At 51.9% G+C, this 13,659-nt stretch overlaps 7 protein-coding genes across 7 annotated transcripts; 4 read left to right on the top strand and 3 right to left on the bottom strand.

Moving 5' to 3' along the window:
- Positions 1-17: 17 nt before the first annotated feature.
- Positions 18-1,636, bottom strand: BD324DRAFT_651265 (alpha-L-fucosidase; the record flags this gene model as incomplete). Its single annotated transcript, XM_022018303.1, has 4 exons — positions 18-603; positions 673-724; positions 781-910; positions 971-1,636. The coding sequence occupies 4 exons, from the start codon at positions 1,634-1,636 to the stop codon at positions 18-20; spliced, it is 1,434 nt and encodes a 477-aa protein (XP_021870850.1).
- Positions 1,637-2,667: 1,031 nt separating this feature from the next.
- On the bottom strand, positions 2,668-3,186 carry BD324DRAFT_651264 (hypothetical protein; the record flags this gene model as incomplete). Its single annotated transcript, XM_022018302.1, has 2 exons — positions 2,668-2,919; positions 3,004-3,186. 2 exons carry the CDS (start codon positions 3,184-3,186, stop codon positions 2,668-2,670), a joined length of 435 nt encoding a protein of 144 aa, XP_021870849.1.
- Positions 3,187-3,451: 265 nt separating this feature from the next.
- On the top strand, positions 3,452-4,716 carry BD324DRAFT_656613 (hypothetical protein). The gene is made up of 3 exons (XM_022018845.1): positions 3,452-3,826; positions 3,866-4,151; positions 4,201-4,716. The coding sequence occupies exons 1-3, from the start codon at positions 3,704-3,706 to the stop codon at positions 4,593-4,595; spliced, it is 804 nt and encodes a 267-aa protein (XP_021870848.1). The 5' UTR covers positions 3,452-3,703; the 3' UTR covers positions 4,596-4,716.
- BD324DRAFT_681543 (hypothetical protein) lies at positions 4,717-5,774 on the bottom strand. The gene is made up of 4 exons (XM_022019125.1): positions 5,563-5,774; positions 5,424-5,479; positions 5,312-5,366; positions 4,717-5,246 (listed from the first exon to the last, which is right to left on the bottom strand). Exons 1-4 carry the CDS (start codon positions 5,747-5,749, stop codon positions 4,828-4,830), a joined length of 717 nt encoding a protein of 238 aa, XP_021870847.1. The 5' UTR covers positions 5,750-5,774; the 3' UTR covers positions 4,717-4,827.
- A 1,951-nt stretch (positions 5,775-7,725) lies between these two features.
- Positions 7,726-8,399, top strand: BD324DRAFT_627141 (hypothetical protein). The gene is made up of 4 exons (XM_022015968.1): positions 7,726-7,926; positions 7,981-8,112; positions 8,173-8,239; positions 8,278-8,399. Exons 1-4 carry the CDS (start codon positions 7,784-7,786, stop codon positions 8,341-8,343), a joined length of 408 nt encoding a protein of 135 aa, XP_021870846.1. The 5' UTR covers positions 7,726-7,783; the 3' UTR covers positions 8,344-8,399.
- A 258-nt stretch (positions 8,400-8,657) lies between these two features.
- Positions 8,658-10,414, top strand: BD324DRAFT_627140 (alcohol dehydrogenase). Its single transcript, XM_022015967.1, has 4 exons — positions 8,658-8,866; positions 8,911-9,153; positions 9,202-10,167; positions 10,209-10,414. Exons 1-4 carry the CDS (start codon positions 8,705-8,707, stop codon positions 10,326-10,328), a joined length of 1,491 nt encoding a protein of 496 aa, XP_021870845.1. The 5' UTR covers positions 8,658-8,704; the 3' UTR covers positions 10,329-10,414.
- Positions 10,415-10,499: 85 nt separating this feature from the next.
- BD324DRAFT_467240 (hypothetical protein) lies at positions 10,500-13,086 on the top strand. Its single transcript, XM_022012866.1, has 4 exons — positions 10,500-10,613; positions 10,664-10,785; positions 10,827-12,790; positions 12,843-13,086. The coding sequence occupies exons 1-4, from the start codon at positions 10,519-10,521 to the stop codon at positions 12,972-12,974; spliced, it is 2,313 nt and encodes a 770-aa protein (XP_021870844.1). The 5' UTR covers positions 10,500-10,518; the 3' UTR covers positions 12,975-13,086.
- Positions 13,087-13,659: the final 573 nt, after the last annotated feature.

The raw sequence follows: 13,659 nt of genomic DNA, 5'->3' as shown, positions 1-13,659 counted from the left end.
TCACCCGCCAGCTCGGCCTAAGGTCGGTCGCAGAGGTGCAGAGAGACGTCTCTCCACTTTGGAGTGTCGACAAAGGTCGAGTTAACCATGACCCTGGTCACTTTAACAGTCTCGTCAAACAAGTCAATCTTCTTGTGTCCGACACTCTTCCCGCCTGAGAGTTTCTGCCATGACTTCCCTTGTCCTTCAATCTGGGCAAAGACGCCGTACGATCGGATGACCTGACCGTTTGTCTGGTCCTCCATGAGCACGACTCGGTCGATTGAAGTTGGCTCATCGAATGAGAATTCGATCGATCCGTCTTTGTGAATCTTTCGAGTGTATTCGACAGGATGATCATAGCATTCCCGGACGAACTGACCTAGCTGAGCGTACACTTCAGCGTGTTCAGGATCGATCAGACCATGTCGATTCGGTGAAACGCCAAGTTCGAGGAAACAGTTCCTACCGACCGTCTCGTGGTAGAGTTGGACCATTTGAGCATATGAACGAGCGGCGACTCCTTCGCCCCAGAACCATCGTCCGTTGGCGTAAGTCGCTGTATCACATTCGGCAGGGGCGAAGAATTCGCTTTCTGGATCTCCGCCATCATTGGAAACTCCGCTGGAGGGGGGGAAATCAGCTAGAACTCATCTAGGAGAAGCGACCTGGCCGGCCGGCCGGCCGACTTACGTTGACCAATTGTCGATAGGCGCGTGACCCTCTTCGGTACCGACCCATCGAACTGTCGGTTGAACTCAGAGAGAACGCCACAAAGATGTTTTCAAGAACATGACTCACTGGGATTGGGGGTGACACAAGATCCGTCTGCTCCGCATCCATTGAAGCAGACTGCATCGGGCTGATACTTGGCGAGTAATTTTCTCAGTCGATCTATCTGTGAGTCGACGAAACCTCCATCGAACCAGATCTAAGTGCGAAATGATAAGTTCATCATCTCCGACCGGTCAGCCAGCTTCTGAAGCCTCACCTCGGTCAACTTTCCATTACTCGACCAGAGTTCTTCAAGCTGAGCCATGACGATGTTGTCGTATGTCTCTCTAGTGATTGGCACCTGACCGGAAGCGAGACCGGTGTCGTTTACATCGAAATTGTAGACGTTCAAGAAGTTGTTATAGTCGAGACTGTAGTAGAACCCAGGATCAACGTCGTACCGTTTAGCCGACTCGGTGAATTGAGCGACAATGTTTTGACCAGCAAGAGGAGAGTGCTGGATCGAATAATTGTAAGGGACGATGCCATTACCATGCGTCGAAGGGAAAGAAATCTTGGTGGGCCAAGTGGTGAATCCGCAATTATGCTTGGCAACGTAGGTAGCCGTCTTTGCGCCCAGAGCAGTGATGGCTTCCATCCAATTATCAGTGCTCAGTTGATCAGGGGAGAAGATGTCCCGATCAGGGAGCAAATGACGTTGAAAATTGCATCCATCGCTCGAGATGAACGTAGCGATATTGAAATGGATGATCACTCCAATCTCCTTGTCCTGGAAAGCCAGCTGTTGAGGCGTCGGCAAGGCAATCTTGGAGCCGTCGATCGGTGAAAGTCTGTAATGAGGGTGAGAGGGGGAGGCTGAGGAAGACGCATCACCGAGGATCCATCTGAGCCCTTGAAGTGACAATTGAACGAGATTCTTCATTTTAGAAGGTGTATGTTGTTTTGTCCAGCAATGCAACAGTACAGAGTGTGAGAGATGTTGAAGCTTCAAAACTTCATGTGCTAGCTCAGCTCAGCTTGCCTTTTAATGGAGGAATATGGCTTCGGTCAAATGGCGCCGTCTTTGCCCCCACTTCCGGCACGCCGCTTTGACCGGAAAAGTGGCTTTTTATCTCGGGCTGTGTGGGATGGTCCGAAAGACTGTTCATGTATCAGTAGTGGCAGCCATCTGCGGCTTCCGAGTCTCCCCTTCCTGGGGAAAACGCCATCGGGGAACTCCCGGCGTAGACTCAACGCTATCTAGGTCAGAGGATGTTGGTCATTCTGAAGGATGGATCAGGTCGAATCTTAATCCATATAGTCGCTTCTTCACGAGAGATGGACATTGGATTGGCTCCGATCGATTGAGCGACTCGATCTATTCATCGGTCAAAGTCTTCGGACACTATGCGTTTCGATGCAGAAGTCTCTTGTCCCAGTCGGAAGACCTTTACTGACTGAATTTCTACACTCGTATGATGACCACTTGATACGCCACAACTAATCCGCAGCTGTGCCGCTCAGCCCGTCGAGCCGGTTCGACAATGATCTCACGGTAGCTCTTCGGCCAGGCAGTAGATCCATCGAGACGATTGGCCATCCAGACCTGAAAATATATATGGATGTTGGAGATTGGGTGACTTTGCAATTGAAGCGAGAGACGTTTGTACCATGGTTGTACGTGCGTATCTTGTATCTATCGAGGTACTGTGCATCCGTAGCTTTTTGTTCCTGGGACGAATGGTTGTGTCCATAATAGCGGCACTGATGACGATTGAGGCGAGGAGATGCGTGAGGCCGACCTGGTTCTAGACGGGAACGATCGACGTGATCACGGCACCCTCCCTGAATGGGATTGCTGTAAATTGCAAGCGACCTCTAGTTCCAAGAGATAAGCGTCGGACATGCGAGTGAGCGTCGGTACGTCCGAGAAAGAGGTACAGTCATCTTGTGAGACATCCGGACTGTGTGTTCTCAAGACGCAACTCCTTCCCACTCATGTATCGCATGAGCGTTTACTCCGGCCCGTTTTTGAGCTCTTTCAAGCCCTCGCTTTTCCTTCTTGCTCTTCTCTCTAGTTCCTCCGCCTGTTGTGATTGGAGCGGTACCAGGCTCGTCCGACCACGCTGCAATCTCATACGCGTTGGTGCGTTGTTCAGATAAAAGCATAGTGTTCATGTATCGTTGTCGGCGAAGTCGTTGATGGTATCGGATCCAGCCGGAGATCTAGAGCAGACATGAGCGGACGAAGCGTCAGCGTTCCGAATGCTACGTGGTAACGATGGCACTCAGTGGATATGTGACGCTCACCTTGAGAAACAACATCAATCCGCATAATGCGAGTACAATGACACCTGCCGCTACTGCCGTCTTGACGATTTTACTCGTCGCATACGAGTACGGTGTAATCACTGTCGTCGTTGGTCTCTTCGCCGACGCCGTACCGGACGCAGATGTAAGGTGTGAGATGGTAGCCACTCCATGCTTGTGCATTGTACGGGCCACAGCGGGCTAATGGCCGATCCCACCTGCAGTCTTTGTGGGTAGCGGGGCGAGGCGACACGCGCAGCACGGCCTTCGCCGCTCGCTGCTCTGGGGCTTAAAAATGCCACGTCAAACCCCTTCCGCTTCGGGAGATTATCACCTCATCCGGTGTCCTCCGCTCCATGAGTCCTGCTGCAGGCGCATAATTTTTGCTTCCGTCCACTTTGGGCAGCACGCGCCGAGTTCTTTTCTTTTTGACTTTTTTCCCCTTTCTCTTCCTTTACTTTCTTCTTTCGAACACCAAAAATTATTGTATATACTATATAAAGGGGGGAGGTTTGCTGCTGCTGCATCTTCCTCAGCTGTTCGACACCGACTCCACACGCTCCTTGCAACCCACTCACTCGATACAACCCAAGCATCTTTTTCACGTCGGGTAACCACCACCCTCACTTCGTGTTCACCGAAATAGCCGAACATTAGCAGCGCCTGTAGATTCAAGGAGCGCGCGTCCATTCAGATCAACATGACTCAACCTTTGTTCTTCTCTGGCCAACCTGGTCTGGGTTCTGGGTCGACATTGAAGCCCAAGCGAAAGTACTCTGGCGACGAAGAAGAGCCAGAGCTTGCCCAACAACAGCAGCAACAGGTGAGCCTAGAGATCAGTGGCTCCTCTGACACATCGCAGACTTTCTCCCTCCCGCCTTTCAAGAGGCGAAACACTGTCTCGGACTCATACGCTGTCCCTGAACTGGTTCCTGACCATTCGAACTCAGCTTCAGACGACGATATCGCCATGGACCAGGATCAAGGCATGGAATCGCTCGAGTCGCCTAATGAGATGGACAGAGATGGGTGTGGCATCGCCATGGGCAGGAATTACGCATATGAAAGCGGAGGGTCAGGAGGGTTCGGGTTTGGTCCGGGAGCAGAAGAGGATGACGTGATGGAGGAGGCGAGCAGTGGTCACTCCAGTGAGTCGACACGTCCTCTTTGGAGATTTTCCACCTGACCCGTCTTCAGCCAATTATCCCACCGTTTATCCTTCGCTCACTCCTCATCCCAACCCAAACCATTTTTCAAACCTCCCTCCTTACACTAACTCTGCCTCGTTCAACACTTATACTGCACCTCCTGAGAATGCCGTGTCTTTCACCGTTCGACCCAAATCACCTCTATCAGCCCAAGCATTCTCTACCACGTTAGCCCCTCCATCCCGATCAGCCGGTCTCCTTCAACCGACCATCAACGCTCCCCTTGGTCCCGACGCCACAGCCATAGAGCGTGTTCGAGCCGCCCATGGACCCCAGTGCAAGAGTATTCCTAGGCTCACCGTCAGCCCCTATCCGGACCCCATAACGGGTAGTCAGACCATGTACTCGATGTGTCCGGATTGCGGCACCATTGAGAAGGTCTGAGCCTCAAGGTAGTGTAATTTTATAGGAGCCATAGAGCTTCCTACCGGTGTTCTCTACGCGATGCGAGTCATCGTAGTTGTATAACTTTGTATTCTGTTTGATATCCGTTGCCAAAATTTTTCCAAATATACATGCTTGTATATACAATGTGCGAAGTGCGAAAGACAAATGCAAATAGTGTACAGATACAGTTAGTGGTCCTCCTCCCTACTGCTAGTCTAAGATCCTTCGTTCACGCGAAATCTTCAGCTCGTTTACGCCGTCTCTTTGGCTTGGGTTCTTCATCTGTTGCCGTGTTGGTGTCCTGTTGATCCCCGCTATGTTGGGATACCGGCTCCCCATCATCATCAAACACGATGTGTTGAGGGTGGTTACCCTCATCCGACTCCATCTCTTCGTCGTCATCTCCTCCTGGCTCCTCATCCTCTCCGTCTTCATCATTCTCAAGCCTTTGGCCCGTCTCGGCAACGAATCGAAACCTTCTATCCATCCCAGTCCTCTCAATGGACTCGGCCTCTTCAACCGCTCGCTTAGCTTGAGACTGAGCCATAGCCTGCGCAGAAGTCGAAGCGTGATGTTCTTTCTGACTCTTCGGTATGGCGGATGAGATGAAGCGATTGGCAGCTGGTACATCAATTTTCCGGCTGGGCTCTGGGTTATGGCGCAGCATTTATCAGCTTGAAAAGCTCTGTCTCCCATGAGCCGGCGCCACTCACGAGCTTTGGGCTCTTCGGCAGCTCTTATCTTGCCATAATATGTCTTGATACGGTCCTACAGGACCCGTCGTCAGCACAGTCGCCTGAATCAAGAATCGGATCCTCCACTTACAAGCTCTGTCGATACGTCGTGCGAGGCAGGATCAACCCCTTTGACCTTGAGATACACTGGCGAAACATGTCAGTACCGCCGTCATTTATACAGCCAGAGCGACTGGAGATTCCAACTACATCTGAGGCATTCCACTCACTCCAAACGAGGTCGTTGATCGCATAAGCCATCAATATGTCCAGCTTTGCCCTGTCCAAAGGATTCATCTGGTCAACGGTTTCCGTCCATGATGGTCTCGACAAGACAGCTTCGAAAGCTTGCTCGAGCTCTGGCAAGGTCTTCAGTAGCCCTGCTATGGATTCTGATGGATCAGAATCAGCCATCATGAGGTAGCAAGGTATTGGTTCAGCGGTGCTCTCATACTCACCATGCCAACATAATTCCCAACTTTTTCCTTCAGCACGTGACTCATTCTCATCAGATCAAGCCAAAAAAAATGTGGCCCAAGTTGTTCTCTCTTCTTTCACGCAACCCATACATACCTCATGGCGTCCTGAACGATACAAATCACACACGGAGAGACGACCAACACGGGCTTATTGCCAGAATACGCAGTGTGACTGCGTGTCCTCGTTTGAGGGGTTCTCGGTGAATGACAAAACGGCTCGAGAACCCCATAGTTTTGGACAGACATTCAAGACAGATCTCGGTCCTTTCATGTATATCACTAAGAGGACGAGCTCGAGTGGCTCGAGAGGCTCCCCGGAGGTGACTGCTTTCTTCTTGCTCTGTGACTGTTGGGACTCAAGCCGCGTATTCAGACCGTGGCGATGACTCATGATGGGGACTTTCTCTTTTTCCCTTCGTCACTCGTCTTTCCTTTCAATCATGCCCTCCCTTGTCGTCTCCGTGCTTTTGGCGTCTGTACCAAGAGGGCTGATTATGAGACTCGTAAAATGAGCGTCAGGCGTACGAGGACAGGTGGGCAAGAGGGCTGAAGGAGAGGGGTGATCAGGCAAGTGATTGGGTTCTTCCCCTCACTCGCTCCTTCCCCCTTCGGCCGCGGGTTTTACTTACCACCTCTCGTTGACTTACTGGCGAAGGCAGTAAGGTGGACTGTACCCTCATTCTCTCCTATTGAGCAATCAAGCTGAGCTTGCCCTCCTAATCCCTCCTCTTTATCGCACCCAAACTTACCTCGAGAAAATCTATTCTATCTTCAGGTCGACACTGACCCCCCTTCAATCAAGAGATTGTGGACCCCTTCGCTGTCAAAGACTCCACAGTCCTCTCTTTGTTCACTGCAAAGATCAACCTAGCCCCCATTTATCTCGTCCGGTCTACTTGCCCGACTACTCGACTGCCCGACTGCCCTTTCTCTCCCTGAACCGATGTCTCCCTTACAATCCCCCTCCACTGTCGGGTGCTTGACCGTATCTCATTTCCCACCCTACAGTGCTCCGAATGCCAATGCGGCACCAGAATCCTATGCACGTCTGAACGTCTCATCCAATGCTGGCCAGACCTCAAAAAGAGCTACGCAAGGCAACGCGCAAAAGCCACGAGCAAGGCGGTCTCGAAAGAAACCGCCCCCTGCTTCCCGCTCTCTGCAACAAGCCAGATCGACGAAAGGATCCACTCAAAACTATGAAGGCTCGACGGGGTACCCTCCATATACTGGCAGCTTGCAGACTTTTTCACTCCCCTTCGTGCCGGATACTCCTCATTCACCCCTCGATGCCAGCAACACCCACCATGACTTTCCTGCTATCCCTCGCCTTCTACCTCAAACGCCTCAAGTCACCGCCTCCCCAGTACGGTCTGTCAAAAGAGGCGAGTTTGACAACTCTTGAATCTCCGACAGACTTTCCCCCTGCGCTGTGATGCGTGTCTCTGGCGAGTCTCTTGCAAAGTCCATAATACACTGTCGGAGGAGGATCGGAGCTCGAAAACACTCCCGGTTGAATGTTTCACTGACGTCGGCCTTTTACACAGGCATCAAAAGTTCAAGTTCTCTTCCATCGCCACTGACCATCGATACGGGGCAACAACACCCAATCACTCCCAACACTGACCAGAGCAGATCAAAAGCTTCGTCTACCGTATCACCTTCGGCTCCACCCACTGGTACGCCGCAGACTTTTACTGAATCTGCTTCGAGAAATTCTTGTGACGGTCTGGCGGTGCGAGAAACGGTTACAAGCCTGACGTCCATCGAAGAGCAAGAACAGCAAGATTGGGCTAAGTATCAAGCTCTCGCTCGTTCCCGCCTTCCAAGTGCTTCATTACAGATCAAGGCAGAATCCAAGTCCTCCAGCATAGAGACCAAGCCCACACCGCAAGAGACCAAGACCGCCGCCCCGGTCGACTTGGAGCAATTCTGGGTGTCACACTGGCCGCCCAGAAACGAGAGGGAAGGCATGTTTGACAATATTGCAGCGATGTTTGGAGGAGGTCTGGGGGTCGGAGCGGCAGGTATGGTCTCTTTAAGCGTTCAAGGGGAATTGCAACAGCTCAAGAGTGCTCCAGTGCTAAATCCGCATTTTGGGATGGTGATCAAGTAGTGAGCGTTAGGGCGTTCGAGCTCAGTCATAGGTCGCTGACCCGCTTCACCCAGTCTTGATTGCTTGAATCGACTTATGGATGGCCTGGTTCTAACCATGGGTCCGTCAGGAGTCACGCCTTGGTTAGTGGAAGTTCAGACGTTGATACGATTACTACAGAAGAGAGTGTTTCAGCGAATGCCTCTGTCAGTGATTTCCAGCATACAATGGGAGTGGGGATTCAGTGTTGATGAGCGCCTCCTTAGGACTATGCCAGAGCGATCGGCTCTGCTTAACTTCGCGAGCTATTGGCGCCGGATGGTCCAGCCACCGGTGAGTACAGCAGTCCAGCCCAACGCTGACAGGTACAGTATGCTATGGGTAGACCGGAAGCTCAACTCGTCTTAATCACACTAACTGAACTCGCCTCAAAATGATCGATACTCTGTGCTGAAACACTAAAGTACTTTATCATATGCATGCTTCTTATCGGATCGACGGGGATCCCGACAGGGATTGCATTGTGTCATACCGGTCCCGGCCTGCTCTACGCCCTAAAGGAGGCCCTTGGGAGGTCACAGGTCCCTCGTCTGCGTTGCCCCTGTCTGCCACGCCTCTGCCACAAACCGCCGCTGATCAGAATATGAGATCCCCGCGGTTCCCCACCTCACGTGACGTCCACCATCTGGGTCCGGCTAAGATCCGTCGCTTGCAGATAGATGCATCCGGCTCTCCTGAATTCTAACATTAATAAAACCGGTCGCTGCACCATTGATCTTTGAACATACATTCGCCAATATGCCAGCATCACGAGCCTCAGTCGTGCGACTTTTGTCCGCTACCACACATCAAGGCTGCCGAGGATGCGGGAGGACACATGGATCTGCTCATCGCAGTCTTGCGACCCCCGCTGACATGCCCATCGGGATGCCACCGGGAAAGAGCGAATATGCTTTCGAGGTGAGTTCTTGACATGTTGAGAGCATGCACTGAAGGGGGATCAGATGGCTGCTTCAAATCTAAGATTCGGAGTTGGAGCGACCAATGAGGTCGGTATGGATCTTGCCAACATGATCAATAGTCTGCCACCTTCTGAACGACACAACGCCAAGATCGGAGTGTTCACGGACAAGAACGTAGCTCACTTAGCAGTCATGCAAAAGGTGGAGGCGAGTTTAAAGAGGGAAGGCTTGGACTGGCAACTGTTCGACAAAGTCTCTGTAGAGCCCACCGATGATTCCTGGAGGGTGAGTAGAGAGGGGGCTCGGAAGGAAGACTCCATTGACGTTTGGTAGAATGCGATCGACTGGACGAGAAATTCCAACATTACTCACTTTTTGGCCGTTGGAGGTGGATCTGTCATGGATACTGCGAAAGCTGCCAACCTGTTTGCCAACTATCCCGAAGCGGATCTCATGGACTTTATCAACGCTCCAATTGGCAAAGGTCGACCGATCGATAAAAAACTTAGCCCGATCATCGCCATCCCTACAACCGCGGGTACAGGTTCAGAGACGACCGGAACTGCCATCTTGGACATCAAAGCTAAAAAATTCAAGACTGGTATCGCGTCTCGAGCCTTGAAGCCAACTCTTGGAATCGTCGATCTGGATAACACAGCCACGTGTCCCAAACACGTAGCCATCAGTGCAGGTCTTGATGTCCTGTTCCATTCGTTGGAAAGCTGGACAGCCATCCCATACTCTGAGCGTTCGCCTCGGCCTGCCAACCCACTCCTTCGACCCGCTTACCAAGGATCCAATCCCATCTCTGACATCTTCTCGTTCTGGGCCCTGAAGCAGACCGTCAAATATCTCCCAAGAATCGCTCGAGATCCCGGTGACGTCGAAGCTAGACAACAGATGCTCTTGGCAGCTTCATCAGCAGGAATTGGATTCGGCAACGCAGGTGTCCACATGCCCCACGCGTTCTCTTACCCCATTTCTTCCCTCAACAAGGCGAGGGCAAAGGAGAGGCAATACATGCACCCTTCTTACGATCCCAACGTTGCTTTGATCCCGCATGGAGTAGCAGTCTCTTTGACCGCCCCGGCAGTCTTCGAATTTACAGCTCCTGCTTCTCCTCAAAGACATCGAGAGGCGGCCGCGGTATTCATGGGAGATCGAGCGGGAGAACTAGACAGAGTCAGAGATGAGGATATAGGAAGGGTCCTGGGAGAAGAAGTGAGGAGGTTCTTGGACCTCGTAGAGGTGCCGAGAGGCCTTCAAGGTGTTGGATACCTCAATGAGGACATTTCATCGGTGAGCGATTCGTCACACGTACTAGGCTGACCTCCTCCTAGCTCGTGCAAGGAGCGCTGCCTCAACGCCGAGTCTTGGACCTCGCCCCGCTTCTTTCTAGCGAGACTGCGGAACAAGTGGAACAGCTCACTGGAATCATTGAAAACTCTATGAAGTGGTAGGGAGAGACAGTAGGTAGATCCATCATACCAGATCTAGTCTATGCACTCGAGTTTGTCGCACCATGCAATTTGACTGCCATCGAGACACCCGAGCAAGTTGCCGTGGGACGGAAGCAAAATTTCTGATTCATGATGTTGAGCATTTGGTCGGGACAGACTGTCAATTGTTCTATGGCCTACAAATTCCAACATGGCTGCCCCTAACGGTCCACCTGGACCACCACCAGGCGCCCCGCCATCGTTTCCATCCAATGGCATGGCTAGACCGCCGGGTCCGCCTGCAGGGTAGGTTGTCGGCAGTCTGCTCCTGTTGATTTGACTGATTTTTCCTCCAGAGCTCCATTCCAAGCTCAACCTGGGATGGGATTTCCAGCCTACGGAGCATTTCCACCACCTCCACCTACGCTGATGCCTAATTTTGCTCCTCCTCTACCCCCAGGATGGACCGAACATCTAGGTGGGTATGCCCCTGAGTTGGCCCCCTGCTGATGTTATCAGCTCCAGATGGTCGAACGAAATATTACTACAACAGTAATACCAAAGAATCGACTTACACTCGCCCGACGTTCATCGCCAATGGAAACGCCGTCGCTTCATCCTCCACTGCTGAGGCTCCAAAGAAGAAGAAGAAGGAAAAGGCCAAAGATAAAGTGTCTATCCCCGGAACGACATGGCAACGGATCAAGACTAATGAAGGGAATGTGTTTTACTTTGAAAAGGAGTCCAAAAGATCAGAGTGGACGATCCCCGAAGAGATAAAGGTAGAAGTGGAAGCTCTCGAAAAGGATGAGCAAGAGGCCGCTGCTGCCTTAGCGAGGGAGAAGGAGTTAGAAGAAGAGCGTATCAGAGCAGAGATCGAAGCGGAGAAAAAAAGGATACGAGAGGAAGTCGAGGCGAACAGGAAGCGCAAGGCCGAGGAGACTGCCGCTTCGGCGAAGAGAGCCAAGACGGACGGGGATGACGAGGGCGGTGAAAGACGAGAAGAAGAAGAAGAAACGTACGGACCAGCAGACGAACAGGACGAAGCGGCTTGGATGAAAGCTGTCGCCGCCGAATTCGCAGAAGCCGACGCCAAAGCTCAAGAAGATCGGGCGGAGGATGCTCAACATACCAAAGAAGAGGAACAAGCTGCGGCTCAAAAGGTCTTTGCTGTCCCTGACAAGGTCAATGTGTCTTTAGAAGAAGGTAAAGCATTGTTTCGTGCTCTTTTGGCGGAAAAGGATATTTCACCCTTTACACCTTGGGATCAGTCCTTACCATTGTTCATCAACGACCCTCGATACATTCTCTTGTCGTCCGCCAAAGATCGACGAGAAGTTTACGAAGACTACTGTCGTGATGTCGGTCGAGCGAGGCGACTTGGAAAGGCCACGAAGACGACTGAATCGGACCCGGAGAAGGAATACAAAGCTCTGATGCGAGAACAGGTGACGAGTACACGGACGCGATTCGACGATTTCAAACGTCAGTGGAAGCGGGATAAGCGATTCTACTCGTATGGAAGGGATGATCGAGAGAGGGAAAAGACGTTCAAGGTCCACCTTCGGGAACTTGGTGAACGTAAACGGGCAGATGCTCAGCGCGCCGAAACGGATTTCAACGAATTGCTGGCGGAGACGGATATCAAGCCCGATAGCGTCTGGTCTAATGTCAAAAAGGGCATCTCGAGCGATCCACGGTACGATGCGGTGGGCTCGAGCTCGTTGCGAGAAGAGCTGTACAACACTCATGTGAAGAAGCTTGAGAGCGTCCCGGCAGACGAGACCCCCGAACAGGCCGCCGAACGGAAACTCAAGGCCAGGCAGGAAAAGGCCGCAGCGAGCTTGAAGGAGCGAGAGTCCCGTGTGAAGGAAGAGCAGGGTCGAATGGCAAAAGAAATGGACAAGAGTCGTGCAGGTGCAGGTCGAGAAGAGGCCCAAAGACTGTTTGGCAGTCTACTGGTGGATCAAGTCAGAGATCACGAAATCCCTTGGACCCAAGCTGTTCAATTTCTCTCAGCCGATCCGCGATTCAACCATCCATCTCTGTCTTCTCACGACAAGCAGCGCATGTTTGGCGAACACGTCACTCGCATTTCCTCTAAGCGGTCCAACGCTCTGCACTCATTGTTCGAGGCAAATTTCCCATCCCTCGACACGTCCTACGAATCAGTCTATCCTCACATCATTGATGACCCGCTAGTCAAGCGGCTACAGCTCTCCCCTGACGCCCTGGAAGCGAGGTTTGACGAATGGAAACAGTCCCGACTTGCCGATGCTCGTCGGGATTTTGACGAGATGCTGGGTGATAATTCGTTTGTAGACTTCTGGAGCAAGATGAGGAAAAAGACACTAGACGAAGAAGCTGCCAAAGTCAAAGAAGATGAGATGGACGATGGAGAAGGATTGGGGGAAGGTGGAGATGCAGATATCACGGCTCTGGGTCGACAAATCAACCTGGAAGAGATCAAGTCGGTTCTACGGGTGAGTCGAGTACGATACGATCAATGTTACCACGGGCTGAAAGCGTTATAAGCGGGACAAACGTTACAGGCAGTTTGACCATATTCCGGAGCAAAGAGAGCAGTGGATCAGGGTGAGCCTTCCAGGCATGCAGATGGTAGGCCGAGCTGATCCCCCATCGTTTCTGTATTCAGGACCATCTTGAGCAAGTTGAAGCTGCTTCTGGGTCCAAGACTATTCATAACGTGGGACAAAAGAGATGATCGATGGCAGTCTTCTTTTTTTGCCTATTATAGCTATTTGATATAAGGTGTGGCGAAGAGGATGTCTATGGTAGCGAGAACTCGGCCGGTGAACGTCGTATGAAAGGGCTCGCCCACCAGTCAACGCACGCTCTCATTCCATTTCGATACTGCTGCAGATTCGAGCTACTGTCCCACTGCGCTTGTCGAATGCGAATTGTGCCAGTGAACCGACAAGATCAGATCTACAGAAACGAGGAAATTCAGCCAACAGCCAGCCAGCAACAGCCAGGGGCAGCTGACCCGAGTCAACCCGATCTTTCCACTCAAAAAATTCCAATTCATCCGGAACAGCTAGCTGGCTCCCTCCCCCATCTCCCAAGCCAAGTCCATTTCATCAGATCCCACACTGACCCACCACCACTCGGGCGACGATCAATTGGCTGTTGGGCATCTGCCTCACCACCTTTGGCATACGACAAAAGGCTGAGCGTCTACCAGTGAGTCATTAGTTGGCCTTTTCACAAAAAACCCCTGAGATGCGTCGTTTGTGGGGATAAAGCCTGGCGGCGGATGGTGTGACTTATTGACGAAAGGATATACGAAGTTTATGACATGGTCGTTCAGCTGCATCTCGAGTTTAAGGAG

This window comes from Kockovaella imperatae (genome assembly GCF_002102565.1).
Source record: "Kockovaella imperatae strain NRRL Y-17943 chromosome Unknown BD324scaffold_7, whole genome shotgun sequence".
NCBI classification, from domain to species: domain Eukaryota; kingdom Fungi; phylum Basidiomycota; class Tremellomycetes; order Tremellales; family Cuniculitremaceae; genus Kockovaella; species Kockovaella imperatae.
This window is presented reverse-complemented; position numbering and strand designations above follow the sequence as displayed.

What these genes read in the sequence shown, in the direction of transcription:
- BD324DRAFT_656613 (XM_022018845.1), top strand. Translation starts at nt 3,704, where the DNA reads ATGACTCAACCTTTGTTCTTCTCTGGCCAACCTGGTCTGGGTTCTGGG. An exon ending in CCCAACAACAGCAGCAACAG is followed by an intron (nt 3,827 to 3,865) that starts GTGAGCCTAGAG and finishes GACACATCGCAG; the next exon opens with ACTTTCTCCCTCCCGCCTTT. An exon ending in GGCGAGCAGTGGTCACTCCA is followed by an intron (nt 4,152 to 4,200) that starts GTGAGTCGACAC and finishes ACCCGTCTTCAG; the next exon opens with CCAATTATCCCACCGTTTAT.
- BD324DRAFT_681543 (XM_022019125.1), bottom strand. Translation starts at nt 5,749, where the DNA reads ATGATGGCTGATTCTGATCCATCAGAATCCATAGCAGGGCTACTGAAG. An exon ending in GATCAACGACCTCGTTTGGA is followed by an intron (nt 5,480 to 5,562) that starts GTGAGTGGAATG and finishes ATGTTTCGCCAG; the next exon opens with TGTATCTCAAGGTCAAAGGG. An exon ending in ACGACGTATCGACAGAGCTT is followed by an intron (nt 5,367 to 5,423) that starts GTAAGTGGAGGA and finishes CGGGTCCTGTAG; the next exon opens with GACCGTATCAAGACATATTA.
- BD324DRAFT_627140 (XM_022015967.1), top strand. Translation starts at nt 8,705, where the DNA reads ATGCCAGCATCACGAGCCTCAGTCGTGCGACTTTTGTCCGCTACCACA. An exon ending in CCACCGATGATTCCTGGAGG is followed by an intron (nt 9,154 to 9,201) that starts GTGAGTAGAGAG and finishes GACGTTTGGTAG; the next exon opens with AATGCGATCGACTGGACGAG. An exon ending in TCAATGAGGACATTTCATCG is followed by an intron (nt 10,168 to 10,208) that starts GTGAGCGATTCG and finishes ACCTCCTCCTAG; the next exon opens with CTCGTGCAAGGAGCGCTGCC.
- BD324DRAFT_467240 (XM_022012866.1), top strand. Translation starts at nt 10,519, where the DNA reads ATGGCTGCCCCTAACGGTCCACCTGGACCACCACCAGGCGCCCCGCCA. An exon ending in CCGCCGGGTCCGCCTGCAGG is followed by an intron (nt 10,614 to 10,663) that starts GTAGGTTGTCGG and finishes TTTTTCCTCCAG; the next exon opens with AGCTCCATTCCAAGCTCAAC. An exon ending in AGGATGGACCGAACATCTAG is followed by an intron (nt 10,786 to 10,826) that starts GTGGGTATGCCC and finishes TGATGTTATCAG; the next exon opens with CTCCAGATGGTCGAACGAAA.
- BD324DRAFT_627141 (XM_022015968.1), top strand. Translation starts at nt 7,784, where the DNA reads ATGTTTGACAATATTGCAGCGATGTTTGGAGGAGGTCTGGGGGTCGGA. An exon ending in TTTGGGATGGTGATCAAGTA is followed by an intron (nt 7,927 to 7,980) that starts GTGAGCGTTAGG and finishes CGCTTCACCCAG; the next exon opens with TCTTGATTGCTTGAATCGAC. An exon ending in GTGTTTCAGCGAATGCCTCT is followed by an intron (nt 8,113 to 8,172) that starts GTCAGTGATTTC and finishes GCGCCTCCTTAG; the next exon opens with GACTATGCCAGAGCGATCGG.